This window comes from Oryzias melastigma, linkage group LG2 (genome assembly GCF_002922805.2).
Source record: "Oryzias melastigma strain HK-1 linkage group LG2, ASM292280v2, whole genome shotgun sequence".
In the NCBI taxonomy this organism is placed as follows: domain Eukaryota; kingdom Metazoa; phylum Chordata; class Actinopteri; order Beloniformes; family Adrianichthyidae; genus Oryzias; species Oryzias melastigma.
Genome location: NC_050513.1, coordinates 20,438,337 through 20,453,178, shown reverse-complemented (window position 1 = coordinate 20,453,178; position 14,842 = coordinate 20,438,337). Strand labels below are relative to the sequence as shown.

The 14,842-nt window shown below is 45.6% G+C and overlaps 1 protein-coding gene across 1 annotated transcript in view; it reads left to right on the top strand.

The window, feature by feature from the left end:
- Positions 1-8,265, top strand: part of prkx (protein kinase X-linked) — a 10,890-nt gene extending 2,625 nt beyond the window's left edge. Inside the window, exons 2-8 of the mRNA XM_024263127.2 lie at positions 2,421-2,589; positions 4,395-4,658; positions 4,778-4,897; positions 4,980-5,075; positions 6,272-6,329; positions 6,414-6,491; positions 6,564-8,265. Of these exons, the coding sequence (XP_024118895.1) occupies positions 2,421-2,589; positions 4,395-4,658; positions 4,778-4,897; positions 4,980-5,075; positions 6,272-6,329; positions 6,414-6,491; positions 6,564-6,689 (911 nt within the window). The 3' untranslated portion in view covers positions 6,690-8,265. The remainder of the gene's footprint in view (positions 1-2,420; positions 2,590-4,394; positions 4,659-4,777; positions 4,898-4,979; positions 5,076-6,271; positions 6,330-6,413; positions 6,492-6,563) is intronic.
- Positions 8,266-14,842: the final 6,577 nt, after the last annotated feature.

The window sequence follows — 14,842 nt, the reverse complement described above, 5'->3', positions numbered from 1 at the left end:
TCGACTCTCCAGACCTCTAGTTCACACCCTGTTGTCTGTTTCTCTGCAGCAAAAAACCGAGGTTCATGTCATCTCCTTTCATCTCCTTTCTGGTCTGTGGAAAGTCCATCAGCGCTGAACCGCACCAGAGACTGGACCTTCAACTCAGTCAGACCCACCAGAACCCTCACTCAACAGTCCAGGTACAGGTAGCTGTGCTGGCATAGTTCTGGACTGATCCACCATTTATTAAACTCCATAACGTACCAGTTCATGTAGAAGCGGCCTGGAAGGACGTGTTCCAGAACCATCTAATCCAGACCGGTGTGAGCGGGCCTTTAGAAGTTTGGACTTAAATCAGTTGCTGATGAACTACTAGGATGAGAAACGTTTCAAGAGAAAGCATCAAGTCCAGATAACATCAGTGTCCAGCTGGATGAGAACCTACAACAGAAGATGTCCCTGAATATCCTCATCTCAGAACCCTAAACGGTTCTGCTTAGAGATCCTGCATAGAGAACCTTAGAGTTGATCTGGGTCCAGTACTGTGTTTGGAACCAGCACAGCCCCATGAGGTGACTGTTCTCGATTCCTTATCAGAACTGTTTCTCACAGTCCGACATGCTGTGTGGGCGGAGCTTACCTGTGAGTCATCACATATTTATCCAGTAAAGTGTTCTGTGGCGCTGAGCCCAGAAGGGTTCCACATGGGACTTACTGGTGGTTCTGGTATCAGTCAGGAGAACCGCTCTCTTTGACCCACAGATGGTCTCCTGAAGATGCAATAAAGACCAGAAGAAGATGAATCCACGTGAGGAGATGTACCACACACTGAAAGAAAAGATCTTCAAACATGAAGTTTCTGGTTTTTACCGTTAACCACCATGGTCTCCATAGAAACAGACCAAAGACCAGGAAACCAGGTTAATCTGACCTGCTGGTTGGTACCGTCTAATGCTGATGGTACTAGTTCTTTATCATCAGAAGATGGAGTCAGAAATGACACGGTGATCGAAATACAGACGGATCATCAGCATACAGGGCGATCATCGACGTAGAGGCGGATCGTTAGCATACATGTGGGTCGTCGGGGTACAGTCGGATCATCGTCATAGAGGTGAATCATCGGCGTAGAGGAGGATCTTTAGCATACATGTGGGTCGTCGGGATACAGTCGGATCATCGTCATAGAGGTGAATCATCGGCGTAGAGGCGGATCGTTAGCATACATCTGGGTCATCGGGGTACAGTCGGATCATCGTCATAGAGGTGAATCATCGGCGTACATGTGGGTCGTCGGGATACAGTCGGATCATCGTCATAGAGGTGAATCATCGGCGTAGAGGTGAATCGTTAGCATACATGTGGGTCACCGGGATACAGTCGGATCATCGTCATAGAGGTGAATCATCGGCGTAGAGGTGAATCAGGAGAAAGATGATGTGGTTGTGATTTGTGAAACCCTTTTATACAAACAAAGATCAGAGGATCACTTGAGTTTAGGCTTTGATTGTTTTTGTGCACGTGTGTGTTTGTGCGTGTACGGACACGTCTGCCATCAGGGAAACGTTTTTTAAACATTTCTTCTGGTTTCTGTCCAGGTAAACAGTCCTGTGTACGAACCGGTTCTGAGACGTAGTTTCAGTTTGACAAACTGGAAATGTTTCTTTTTTTTTAAGAAGTAAAGAACAGACAGTAGATCTTTCTTAGATAAAAAAGAAACTGGATAAAATCATAGAACTATTCATTATGCAGAGGATTGGACATCTGTCCTCCACCTGCATGACCTGCTTGTTTGTGGGAGGGGCTTAATCACCACTGCAGTATCAGCTGAGAGAAAAGTTTTTCTGTCATCCAGGGATTATTTCAGCTGCTTTAGTGGACCAGCAGAAATACCTGGATCCAGTCAGAAAAAGGTCAGGTAGAGGACCAAACGTCTCGCTCTTCTTTTCCCATGTTGATGTCTTTGGTGTTTGTGCTGCGAGCAGGAAGTCCCCGCCTAAATAAAAGCCTGGAGGTCCGCCAGCACTGATCTGACTGTTTCAACATCGAGGCAGGTATATTGTGAAACGGAGCCTCTCTCCTGCCTGCTGCAGCTTGCTGCTGTTGCTCCTCTGTTGCCATGGCAACAGCGGTCGACCTGAGACAAAGGTCTACTGTTGAAGAGCAGAAGCGCAGCAGCATTGTTGTCAGAGAGCGCTGGACTTTCTCTGGTTCTGTTCTGGCCAGACGGTTCTTACAGTCCGTCCTCCTGTCGCATGTCACTCTGGTCCCTTTAGCTCTAAAGTTTCAACATTTCTCTCAACCTGACTGTTTAAATAAAGTTTAGGTTCTGGTCATTTATTCTGGATCTGCAGTTTAAAGGTTCCTCCGGTTCGTCCTCATGAGGAGGTTCATTAGAGCTTCACACACCGAAGGCTGACCGCTGTCCTCTCTCTCAGGCACCGGGACGTTCGGCAGAGTCTTCCTGGTCAGAGAGCAGAAGAGCAGAGCCTTCTACGCCCTGAAGCAGATGAAGATCGCCGACGTCATCCGGTTGAAGCAGGAGCAGCACGTGCACAACGAGAAGGAGGTGCTGAGCGAGGTCAACCACCCCTTCCTCATCCGCCTGTGAGTCCTCCTCCTGTGACCTTCACACCAGCCATGTGACGCGCTGAACGCGCATGAAAACACGCTAAGAAACATGCTAATGCATGCTTTAAAACATGCTAAATGCATATTGAAGAAAGCATTGATATGCTAAATGCATGTTCAAAAACATGCTAAACACACTAAATGCATGTTCAAGAACGCGCTAAACACGCATTAAAAACACACTAAATGCATGTTCAAAAACATGCTAAACACGTTAAAAACACACTAAATGCATGTTCAAAAACACACTAAACACGCATTAAAAACACATTAAATGCATATTCAAGAACACGCTAAACACGCATTAAAAACACACTAAATGCATGTTCAAAAACACACTAAACACGCATTAAAAACACACTAAATGCATGTTCAAAAACATGCTAAACACACATTAAAAACACACTAAACACGCATTAAAAACACACTAAATGCATGTTCAAAAACATGCTAAACACGCGTTAAAAACACACTAAATGCATGTTCAAAAACATGCTAAACACGCATTGAAAACACTAAATGCATGTTCAAAAACATGCTAAACACACATTAAAAACACACTAAATGCATGTTCAAGAACACGCTAAACACACTAAATGTATGTTCAAAAGCATGCTAAACACGCATTGAAAACACACTAAATGCATGTTCAAAAACATGCTAAACACGCGTTAAAAACACACTAAATGCATATTCAAAAACACACTAAACACGCATTAAAAACACACTAAATGCATGTTCAAAAACATGCTAAACACGCATTGAAAACACACTAAATGCATGTTCAAGAACACGCTAAACACACTAAATGCATGTTCAAAAACATGCTAAACACGCATTAAAAACACACTAAATGCATGTTCAAAAACATGCTAAACACGCGTTAAAAACACACTTAATGCATGTTCAAAAGCATGCTAAACACGCATTGAAAACACACTAAATGCATATTCAAGAACACGCTAAACACGCATTAAAAACACACTAAATGCATATTCAAGAACACACTAAACACGCATTAAAAACACATTAAATGCATATTCAAGAACACGCTAAACACGCATTAAAAACACACTAAATGCATGTTCAAAAACACGCGTTAAAAACACACTAAATGCATGTTCAAAAACACGCGTTAAAAACACACTAAATGCATGTTCAAAAACATGCTAAACACGCATTGAAAACACACTAAATGCATATTCAAGAACATGCTAAACACACTAAATGCATGTTCAAAAACACGCTAAACACGCATTAAAAACACACTAAATGCATGTTCAAAACACGCTAAACACCCGTTAAAAACACACTAAATGCATGTTCAAAAACACGCTAAACACCCGTTAAAAACACACTAAATGCATGTTCAAAAACATGCTAAACACGCATTGAAAACACACTAAATGCATGTTCAAAAACACGCTAAACACACATTAAAAACACACTAAATGCACGTTCAAAAACATGCTAAACATGCGTTAAAAACACACTAAATGCATGTTCAAAAACACGCTAAACACACATTAAAAACACACTAAATGCACGTTCAAAAACACGCTAAACGTGCGTTAAAAACACACTAAATGCATGTTCAAAAACACGCTAAACACCCGTTAAAAACACACTAAATGCATGTCCAAAGACCCCCTCGATCCCCGTCCGTACACACGGCGTGTTACCAGTTCTGGAGCACCCTAAATGTGCCGTCATGACTGCACGAAGCGTTAACTCACGCCCTCAAAGATGACTCCTGAACCAGAAAACTGACCTGTCCCCAGACTCTGGACTCACCACGACGAGCGCTTCCTCTACATGCTGATGGACTTTGTGGCCGGCGGCGAGCTCTTCAGCTACCTGCGCAGCCGCGGCCGCTTCAGCAACGCCGCCGGCCTCTTCTACACGTCGGAGATCGTCTGCGCCATCGAGTACCTGCACTCCAAGCTCATCGTGTACCGAGACCTGAAGCCCGAGAACATCCTGCTGGACGCCGAGGGACACATCCGGCTGACGGACTTCGGCTTCGCCAAGAAGCTGTCGGACAAGTGAGTGTGGGTGGAGGGGAGGTCAAAGGTCAGGGTCTGAACACGGTAGAAGTCTTTAGAGGATTCCAGTCTTTCTGGAGGAGGTCCAGATGGTTCTGAGTGTGTTCTGTCTCCTCCAGAACCTGGACTCTGTGTGGAACTCCAGAGTACCTGGCTCCTGAGGTGATCCAGAGCAAAGGTCACGGCCGTGCCGTGGACTGGTGGGCTCTGGGCATCCTGGTCTTTGAGATGCTGGCAGGGTGAGTGGATGACCAGCAGAGGGCGCTGTGGCTCCTCTCCAGAACTCCAGCTGATGATGAGGACTGGTTCTGCTGTCTGCAGGTACCCGCCCTTCTTCGACGACAACCCCTTTGGGATCTACCAGAAGATCCTGTCTGGAAAGCTGGACTTCCCGCGCCATCTGGACTTCTACGTGAAGTAAGTTCATGATTCAGAGTGGGCGGGGCGTCCAGCACTACGGGACAGTTCTGTATCGGTGGAAGGGGCGGGGTTAAAGGTCGAGTTCTGGAAGGGTAGAATCTGTTTGTGATGTCGCCATTACAACCTCTGTTCTTACAGGAGAGGTTGCCGTGGTAACATGGTCACCTTTGACCTTTGCTCCCAGAGTGACATCACAGCCTCTCCTTGGGGTGGGGGAGGGGGGCTGCTGCTGTCATCATACCCCTCCCCCGTTTAAATGACAGCTGTAGTGAAGCTCCTCTGATGTGGTCTCTCCAACCCCCCATCACAGCTGCTGACACACCTGAAGCTCCGCCCCCTCAATAACACCTCCACCCTGCAGGCCTGATTACAGGTTCTGGAACACAGAGACCGTAGATGTTCTCCTATGATCCCATTAGAACATAGGAGAACATCTTCATGGTGTCTCTAGATCACATGTGTCAAAGTCAAGGCCCGGGGGCCGAATCTGGCCCTCCGGGTAATCCTATCCGGCCCTCCAGATCATTTTATTGTTATTAATGACCCGATGTTATCTTGAGCTCATTTCTAATTTGTATCATTTTCACAAAATCTATGTTTATGGAGAGTAAAATATAGAAAGTTATTTAAGGTTTAAGTTGATTTATTCTGGAATAATATTCCTGCCTTTTTATTATTCAGAATTATGTTAAAAAGTTACGGTTTTAACATTAATGTTCTGCTAACTTTTTGTATTATTTTGGCATCTACTAAGATTTTGAGGCTGTTTTGGAGTTTAACTAATATTTCAGCTTCATGTTTCGGATAATTAAAGTTTTTTTAGTTTGTTTTTAGGCTGTCTTGGAGTTAGGCTAATATTTACACGCTAGCTGGTTAGGTTTTTTTTATCTAATGTGGCATTTCTCTAATATTTTAGGTGACCATCAGTTTCAGTACTTTCAGCTATTAACTTCAGCCGCCAAATTCAGCTTAAAGCATTCACACTAGCATTATCACAGGTAATGCTATACATCTGGTTCATGATTATGTTAAAAAGTAACGTTTTTCAAGCATTAAACATGTAGTTTTAGAGTGTTCAATAAATGTTTACTCTGTTCGGTCCGTGACCTCAGTGTGTTTTGGCTCCTTGAGTGCTTGAGTTTGACGCTCCTGATCTAGGCGGTCAGTCCTCAGACTCTGTTCTCCTCCCTCAGAGATCTCATCAAGAAGCTGCTGGTGATCGACAGAGCCAGACGACTCGGCAACATGAAGGTGAGTCCATCACACCTTCACTGACGGGACGTTCTGCAGGTGAGGACGAACCGTCTCAGTGAAGGACGCTGCCGTCTTTTCCAGAACGGAGCGGACGACGTGAAGAAGCACCGTTGGTTCAAGATGGTGGACTGGGAGGCGGTGCCTCTGAAGAAACTGAAGGTCAGTATGACGGTCTGACTGATGATTGGATGAAGATGATTGGATGAAGAGACGGTCTGTCTTTGTCCACAGCCTCCCATCACTCCCAAAGTGTCCCACGAGGGCGACACCTCCAACTTTGATGTTTACCCTGAGGACGACTGGAAGAAAGACCCCGCTGTTCCTCCCAAAGAGCTGGAGATCTTTAAGAACTTCTGACTGATGGATGGGGGACTGTGTGCTGCTGGGGAGGGAACCAGAACCTGCCAAGGATGGCAGTCTGTCTCTGGATGGAGTTCCCGTCTTGACAAAGTCTGTTCCCTGATGGAGTCTGTCAAAGAAGGTAGTCTCTTTCTGGACGGGGTCCGTCTCTGGACGGAGTCCAGCCCAGAATGGGATCTGTCTTTGGGCAGAGTCCGTCTCTGGAAGGAGTCCGTCTCTGGAAGGAGTCCAGCCCAGAACGAGATCTGTCTTTGGGCAGAGTCTATCCCTGAACAGAGTCCGTCTCTGGACGCCGTCCGTCTCCTGACAGACTCCGTCTCTGGATAGAGTCGGTCTCCGGACGGAGTCCATCTATTGACGGAGTCTGTTCCTTGATAGAGTCCATCCCTGAACAGAGTCTGTCTTTGGACCCGGTCCTTCTCCGGAATGAGTCCATCTATTGACGGAGTGTTTTCCTGGACAGAGTTCTTTTCTGGTCAGTCTGTTCCTTGATGGAGTCCATGTCTGATCGGAGTCCGTCTCCCAGCGGAGTATATCTTTGAACTGAGTCAGTTTCTGGACAGGGTTCCTCTCTGGATGGGTTTCGTCCCCGAACTTAAGTGTTACCAGACTGTTGATCTCCTGAACCCTCCATCCTGAGCCCAATCAGATGCAAAAACAACCTGAAGACTGTTACGTTCTACAAGAACCGGCGTTTTTTTTATTGACCTGCGTTTGTATTTGGTTCTTGACCTTGGTGCTGCAGAAGCCGCTCGTCTCTGAGCTCTTCTGATTGGTGCCTTACTTCATGCTGTGATGAACAGGAGGTCTCCTGCCTCTGGACCGCCTTGCCGTTCCTCTGGTTCCAGAACCAAAGCGCTCTGTTCTAGAACAGGCTCCTCACGGCTCAGTCCTGTTAAAACCAACAACCAAACTTTGGGATTTTCAGAATAAACTTCCTGTTTGTGCTTCCTGATCAACGCTGTAAACATTCAGGTCTGCTCCTCTGGTTCTGGTTCAGAGTTGGAACCAGTTCTCTGGTTCGGTTCCACCACAGGGGAGCTGGTACTGTCTGATGTACCCATCAGAACCCAGACCCTTTAAATGAAAATGATGGGGGATATTCCACAGAACACGCCTCAGATGTTGTTCTGTCACGTTGATGTTCTTCTGGGTTCACAGAACCAGGTCCTGTTGGTGGAACCACATTGTCGGGATCATCGTCTGTTCTTGTTCTTTAAATATCAGTATTCTATGTCATCCTTCTGCTACCACGACATTCCCTTTAGACACCGGTACTGGTTCTGTGTACCTGCTTCCAAAGACGCCTCAGCACAGAACCACAAACCGGACTCTGGAAGCAGCTGATGGTTCTGTTAGGATGTGTCCGCCCAGTTCTACGGTGTTCTCTTTGTTCTCTGAACCGTGTGGTCTCCATGAGAACCTGGTGGTGTTTGTGAGAGCGTTTGTGGATTCCTGGCCTTGTGGTTCCTGCATGAACGTCGTCCGTCATAAACCTCCCTGTGCTGTCAGAGACCTGGTGTCAGCGTCTGCTGGACTCCAGAACCATTAAAGAGACTTTTCCAAAGCGGTCCGTCTGGTTCCAGTCTGGTTGAGTGAGAGCGTTGGTGGCAGAGGTCAAAGGTTAGGAAGTTACGGTCTAACAACCGACCTGCTGCCGGACTCTGCTCCAACCTGCCGAAGCTCCTCCCATCTAAACAGTGGAGCGTGGCTGAATGAGCCTTTAATGACAGGTGAACATCAGTCTGCTGACTCTAAACACTTCAGAAAGAGAAGATCAAAGACTCGTGACAGACGCACCTGGACCAAAGGGGTCAAACCGTTTACACCTGAGTCACTGCTCCTCCGTCCACCACAACAGGATCTTTGTTAGGAACATGGACCCACAGGGTTTAAAGACATGGTAGATCCTGGTCTGGATCTTGGTCCTGATCAAAGGCTGGATCCTGGTCTGAGGTTCAGCTGTGAGGCGTTCCTCTGGAGTTCCAAGGAATTGTGAGGAACACAGATATGAGCAGAAGGGAGGGGCAAAGAGTTGGTATTGATCAGGGTACTGAGGGTCTAAGCACTTTGGGGAACTAACCAGAACCAGTTTTGGGAAAAGTACTGGTTACTATTTCCATCCAGAAGACCACAGACTGTCCTCTCAAAACACCAGAACGATCAGGTTTTGGTCAGTTCCTCAGAGATTGTCCGGAGGAACAGGTGCTGTAGATCTAGAAGGGTTATGTAACCCGTCTGGAGCCGTAATCCCAGATGGGTCAGGGGTCCAGGTGAGTTATGGTTACAGGTTTATGGCACCAGTTAAGAAATGGTTCCAGATGAGTTATGATTCCAAATAGCTTAGGGTTGGAGATGGGTTATGGTTCTAGATTGCTTAGGGTTGGAGATGGGTTATGGTTCTAGATTGGTTCAAGCTCCATACAGGTCAGGGGTCTGCAGCCTGCGGCCCTAGAGCCACATGAGGCTCTTTTATCTCTCCATGGTGGCTCCCTGGCTGAAGAAAAATAAAATAATTGTAGTTTTTTTAAAGTAGGGATTACTTCATGGTGTAAATTCTTAGTAATCATTCACACTATAGTGATTGTCCTGCTCCTTCCGTATGTTTTTGGCACGTAAAAACTCAATCACTTTCAGAGATTTCAGTAATTTTGGTATCTAAACATCCAGCTCGTTCAGGACATTACTGATTGTATTTTTGGTATTTATAAACATTATAGTTTTTGAAATATTGATTGAAATATGCCCATAGGAAATGAATGAGAAACTCTTCAAATTTCAAAATGTTAAATAGATTGACAACAAGCCTATAAATATATTCATGGGCTATGTTTGAATCTATTAGTAATTTTCAACAAAATTAGAGTATTTTAGTAACAGGCCAATTTGTTATCTACTAAGGTTAATTTAGAGTTTAGCTTCTATTTTAGCAACAGACTAACTTTTTTGAATAATGTATTCTACTGAGGAACTTCAGGCTATTTTTGGAGTTTAGCTAGTAATTAGGCAACGAGCTAGCCTTTTGTTGCTAATGTGGCTCTATTGAGATTTTTAATGCTAATTTGGACTTTAGCTAATATTTTAGCAATGTGCTAATGTTTTGGGCAAATTTGTTAATCACTGGGGCTTTTAAGGCTAATTTAGAGTTTAGCTTCTATTTTAGCAACAGTTAGTTTTTTAAGTTAGTTTGGTGAGGAATTTTCAGCTATTTTGGAGTTTAGCTAGTAATTAAGCAACGTACTTTGGCATCTACTAAGGTCTCTGGAAGGAGTCCGTCTCTGGAAGGACTCCGTCTCTGGATAGAGTCTGTCTCTGGACGGAGTCCACCTTTTGACGGAGTCTGTTCCTTGATAGAGTCCATCCCTGAACAGAGTCCGTCTCCTGACAGGCTCCGTCTCTGGATAGAGTAAAAGGTAAAAACCTTCTTTTAAAATCTGTTTTTGAGAGATGCTGGTTTGTTTTTAGAATTTAGCTTTTGTTTGTGCCAAAAATAGACTTATTTTAAAAAAGAAGGTCATGAATGAAAATCCAAATTTCATAAAGGCTAAATTAAGACAATACGACTTCTTATAGGTTTTGATCCGTAGAAAATGAGCCCAAATGGCTCTTTTACTGTTAAAGGTTGCCGACCTCTGATATGGGTTTAAGGATCCAGATTGGTTTGGGCTCTAGATGGGTTTGGAGCTTCAGATGAGTCAGGTTCCAGATGGGTTACAGTTCCAGATGGGTTATGGTTCCAGATGGGTTACAGTTCTAGATGGTTTATGGTTAGTAGTGTTTGCATAGTATCGGCATAACAAATAATCTACTTTCACTCCTGGGTTTAGGGTCTAGATGGGTTTAGGGGTCTAAATGAGTTACGGTTTTCAAATGGGTTTAGGGGTCTAGATGGGTATAAGGGTCCAGATGAGTTACGGTTCCAGATGGGTTCAGGGCTCCAGATGGGTTTAAGAACAAAGAGTTCTCCATCCACCTGCTGATCCAAAACCAAGGATCCAGAAACTAAAGAAATAAAAACATTAAAACATAAAAACCGTTTTGACAAACACCTGGCTGTAGAAAGGTGTTTGGTGATGTGGTTTTTCCAACCATGGACCAATAAAGTCACTGAGAAATCATTTGGTTCTGACACCAGCCTCCAGTGGGTTCCTGAGGAACCTCTACACCGTTCATGGTTGATCTGAAGTTCAAGATCAGAAGGTGAGTACGGCCCGACCTTCTAGATGACTTCTGGAAGTCCACTGAGGTCTGGTTCCTTTCATGGTGCTAGAACACCAGATTGGACCGTCCAGCAGACAAACTCAATGAACTCTGGACTTAAATAGACACAAAGCAGTTTTCTAGAGCTGTAGGTGACAGAATGTGTCTCTGCAGGATCATCACTGAAGAAAACCGACAAGCTCAGCAGATCCCTCACACATAGGAAGGCCCCGCCCCTCCACTCGAGGCACATGACCCGCTTTTGAAACCCGGTTCCTGCCAGAGGAACCTCTAGGGGACCAACAGGAGCCTGGATGGTGGCGGGGTCTCTGATGATCGGGGATTAGGAACCCGTTCATCAAGCTGTCACCACAGACTCTGATGAGGTCTTCCAGGAATGAGGCTCATAAAAGTCCAGCACAGAAACAGATGTTGTCCCTCCCCCATAAAACCACAGCTACACATCATTAGTCTTCTGCATAACTGTCTGCTGACGGTCTCATTCCTGGAGACCATGACTTACAGCTCATCTGTTCTCAGCTCCCAGCATGCACGTCTTCAGCGGAAACCCCTCTGCTTCTGGAGCACAAGAAGTTCAAGCCGTCTCTGCTGAAACTCTAGAGATCTCTGTAGAACCTGACAGATTCAAACTGATGATCCTGTAGAACCTGATAGATCGACTCTTATGATCTAAAGATCCTCTAGAACCTGATAGATCGACTCTTATGATCTAAAGATACTCTAGAACCTGACAGATCCCCTCTGATTATCTGATGATCCTGTAGAACCTGATAGATCGACTCTTATGATCTAAAGATCCTCTAGAACCTGACAGATCCCCTCTGATTATCTGATGATCCTGTAGAACCTGATAGATCGACTCTTGTGACCTAAAGATCCTGTAGAACCTGACAGATCCAAACTGATGATCCTGTAGAACCTGCTACATCTAAACTGATGAACTGAAGATCCTTATATTACCTGACAGATCCTGATCTAAAGTTCCTATAGAACCTGATAGATCTACACTGGTGATCTTAAGATCCTGTAGAACCTGACCAATCCACACTAGTGATCTAAAGATCCTGTAGAACCTGACAGATCCACTCTGATGATCTGAAGATCCTGTAGAACCTGATAGATCGACTCTTATGATCTAAAGATCCTCTAGAACCTGACAGATCCACACTGGTGATCTGAAAATCCTGTAGAACCTGAGAGATCCCCTCTGATTATCTGATGATCCTGTAGAACCTGATAGATCGACTCTTATGACCTAAAGATCCTGCAGAACTTGACAGATCCAAACTGAGAATCCTGCAGAACCTGCTAGATCGAAACTGATGAACTGAAGATCCTCATATTACCTGACAGATCCAGAGATCCTGAACTAAAGTTCCTCTAGAACCTGACAGATCCACACTAATGATCTGAAAATCCTATAGAGTCTGAGAGATCCACAGATCCTGATCTAAAGTTCCTGTAGAACCTGATAGATCCACACTGGTGATCTAAAGATCCTGTAGAACCTGATAGATCCGCACTGATGATTTGAAGATCCTGTAGAACCTGATAGATCCGCACTGATGATCTGAAGATCCTCACCCAAACAAATAAGAAATAAATCTTCATTTTAATGTTTTCTTATCGTTTTCTCTACCAAACTTTATTTTTTACTCCTATATGCAGACTAAAGGGGAATAACTCTGAAGTTCACTAAAGATCAGAAACAGGATCTTCTCTGGTCTTCACCTGAGATGATCTCCATCCTTGGTTCTCTGTGATTTGTCAGCTTCATCCAGGTGTCTGACCCACATCGATCTGGTCCTGAAGGCCCTGGACAGAAGATCCCCTTTCATAAGGCTGGAGCCGTTGTCATGGCAACCTCCAAACACACCATCACAAACATTCACGTGCTGGAAAATATCCTCCACTCTGTTTGGAGCAAAGGATCAGGAATCAAACCCACAAACCGTTCAGACGACAGCAAAATGGATCTGGAGATGTCAGGACGTACTGTCATCGTTGAAGATCAGGAAAAAACTGGAGAACCGAACCACTCAGACCACTTGAGGACAAACTCTCACCTGAGGACAAACACTCACCTGAGGACAAACACTCAGATCTGAGGACAAACACTCACCTGAGGACAAACACTCACCTGAGGACAAACACTCACCTCAGGACAAACACTCACCTCAGGACAAACACCTGAGGACAAACACTCAGATCTGAGGACAAACACTCACCTGAGGACAAACACTCACCTGAGGACAAACACTCAGATCTGAGGACAAACACTCAGACCTGAGGACAAACACTCACCTGAGGACAAACACTCATCTGAGGACAAACACTCACCTGAGGACAAACACTCATCTGAGGACAAACACTCACCTCAGGACAAACACCTGAGGACAAACACTCACCTGAGGACAAACACTCAGATCTGTGGACAAACACTCACCTGAGGACAAACACTTACCTGAGGACAAACACTCACCTGAGTGACAAACACTCAGACCTGAGGACAAACACTCAGATCTGAGGACAAACACTCACCTGAGTGACAAACACTCAGACCTGAGGACAAACACTCAGATCTGAGGACAAACACCTGAGGACAAACACTCAGATCTGAGGACAAACACCTGAGGACAAACACTCAGACCTGAGGACAAACACTCAGATCTAAGGACAAACACTTACCTGACGACAAACACTTACCTGACGACAAACACTCACCTGACGACAAACACTCACCTGAGGACAAACACTCAGATCTGAGGACAAACACTTACCTGAGGATGTCCACTCACCTGTGGTCCTGAAGGATAAGTGGGTGGAGCCTCATTCTCCTGGACCCCTGTTTTCTAACAAACAGATGTTGAGGACCAGGCTGTCAGCATTCTCCAGGTTTGTGGTGGAGGTCTGGTCTCCACTGGTTACATGTGGGTGGAGCTTCATCCCTGTAATCTCTGCTACACTTTAATAAGTTCCAGATCCACCAGCACCTGGCAGCAGTCGGCTCTCTGAGGCTCCTCCTACCTGATGTAAGACTTTGTTCTCCTCGTCGTCAAAAGACGACAGGGAGGCTGAAGTGCAGCGTCTCTGAACATCTTCGTCAAAGGGGAGGAGCTTCCTGAGATCACACCCAGGCGGCAGACGGTTCCTCACTGTAACACCAGCGTGTGAAAGTAACCAGCCGGGATGAAGATGTGGGTCCAGAACACTCCTCCTCTGCAGAGGACAAAGCCCGTCTGTCCACAGCAGAACCGGGTCAGTTCTGAGCTGATAGAGAAGATGTATGAGACCAGAGACAACGTCTCAACAACACTGGATCCAGGAACACAGATCCTGGTTCTGAGGAGGAACTTAGAGCTTAGAGTCATGAGGATCATCCAGAGTTCAGCTGGATGATCCTGAAGACGAGAGATAAAGGGGGAGGAGTCAAAATCCTGCAGCAGAACCGACATGTGGTACCGTTTGAGACCCAGACTGCAGCAGTCAGGTTCTCTGAGTCCCCGTTTCCTCCACAGAGACAAACGTGATGCATTGTGGATCTGAGCAGAAGACTCTCCTGATGGAGAATTAATAAATCCTCCACCCCCCTCCTCTGCGCTATAGCGGCGGCGTTCTAGTCCTCGCTGAGATCCCGTCAGTCTGAACGTATCTGGGATGAGTTCCAGAGCTGGAGGTCCAAACTGTTCAGCTGCTGATGACGGAGACACTGAGCTCTAATGACAGTCAGAACCAGAAGCCTGATGATGACGGAGCTGATGGTTGGATTCCCGGTTCCACCATGCTGCTTCTGACCTTCTACAGTCATGGTGCAGCAGCCTGTGACTCCGCCCCTCGCACACATCTGAACTCGAGTTCTAGAGCGGTTCAGCAGAGCTGGAGGAAGTGGAAAAGAAGTGAGCAGATACAGCAAAACTTCATCTGAGACT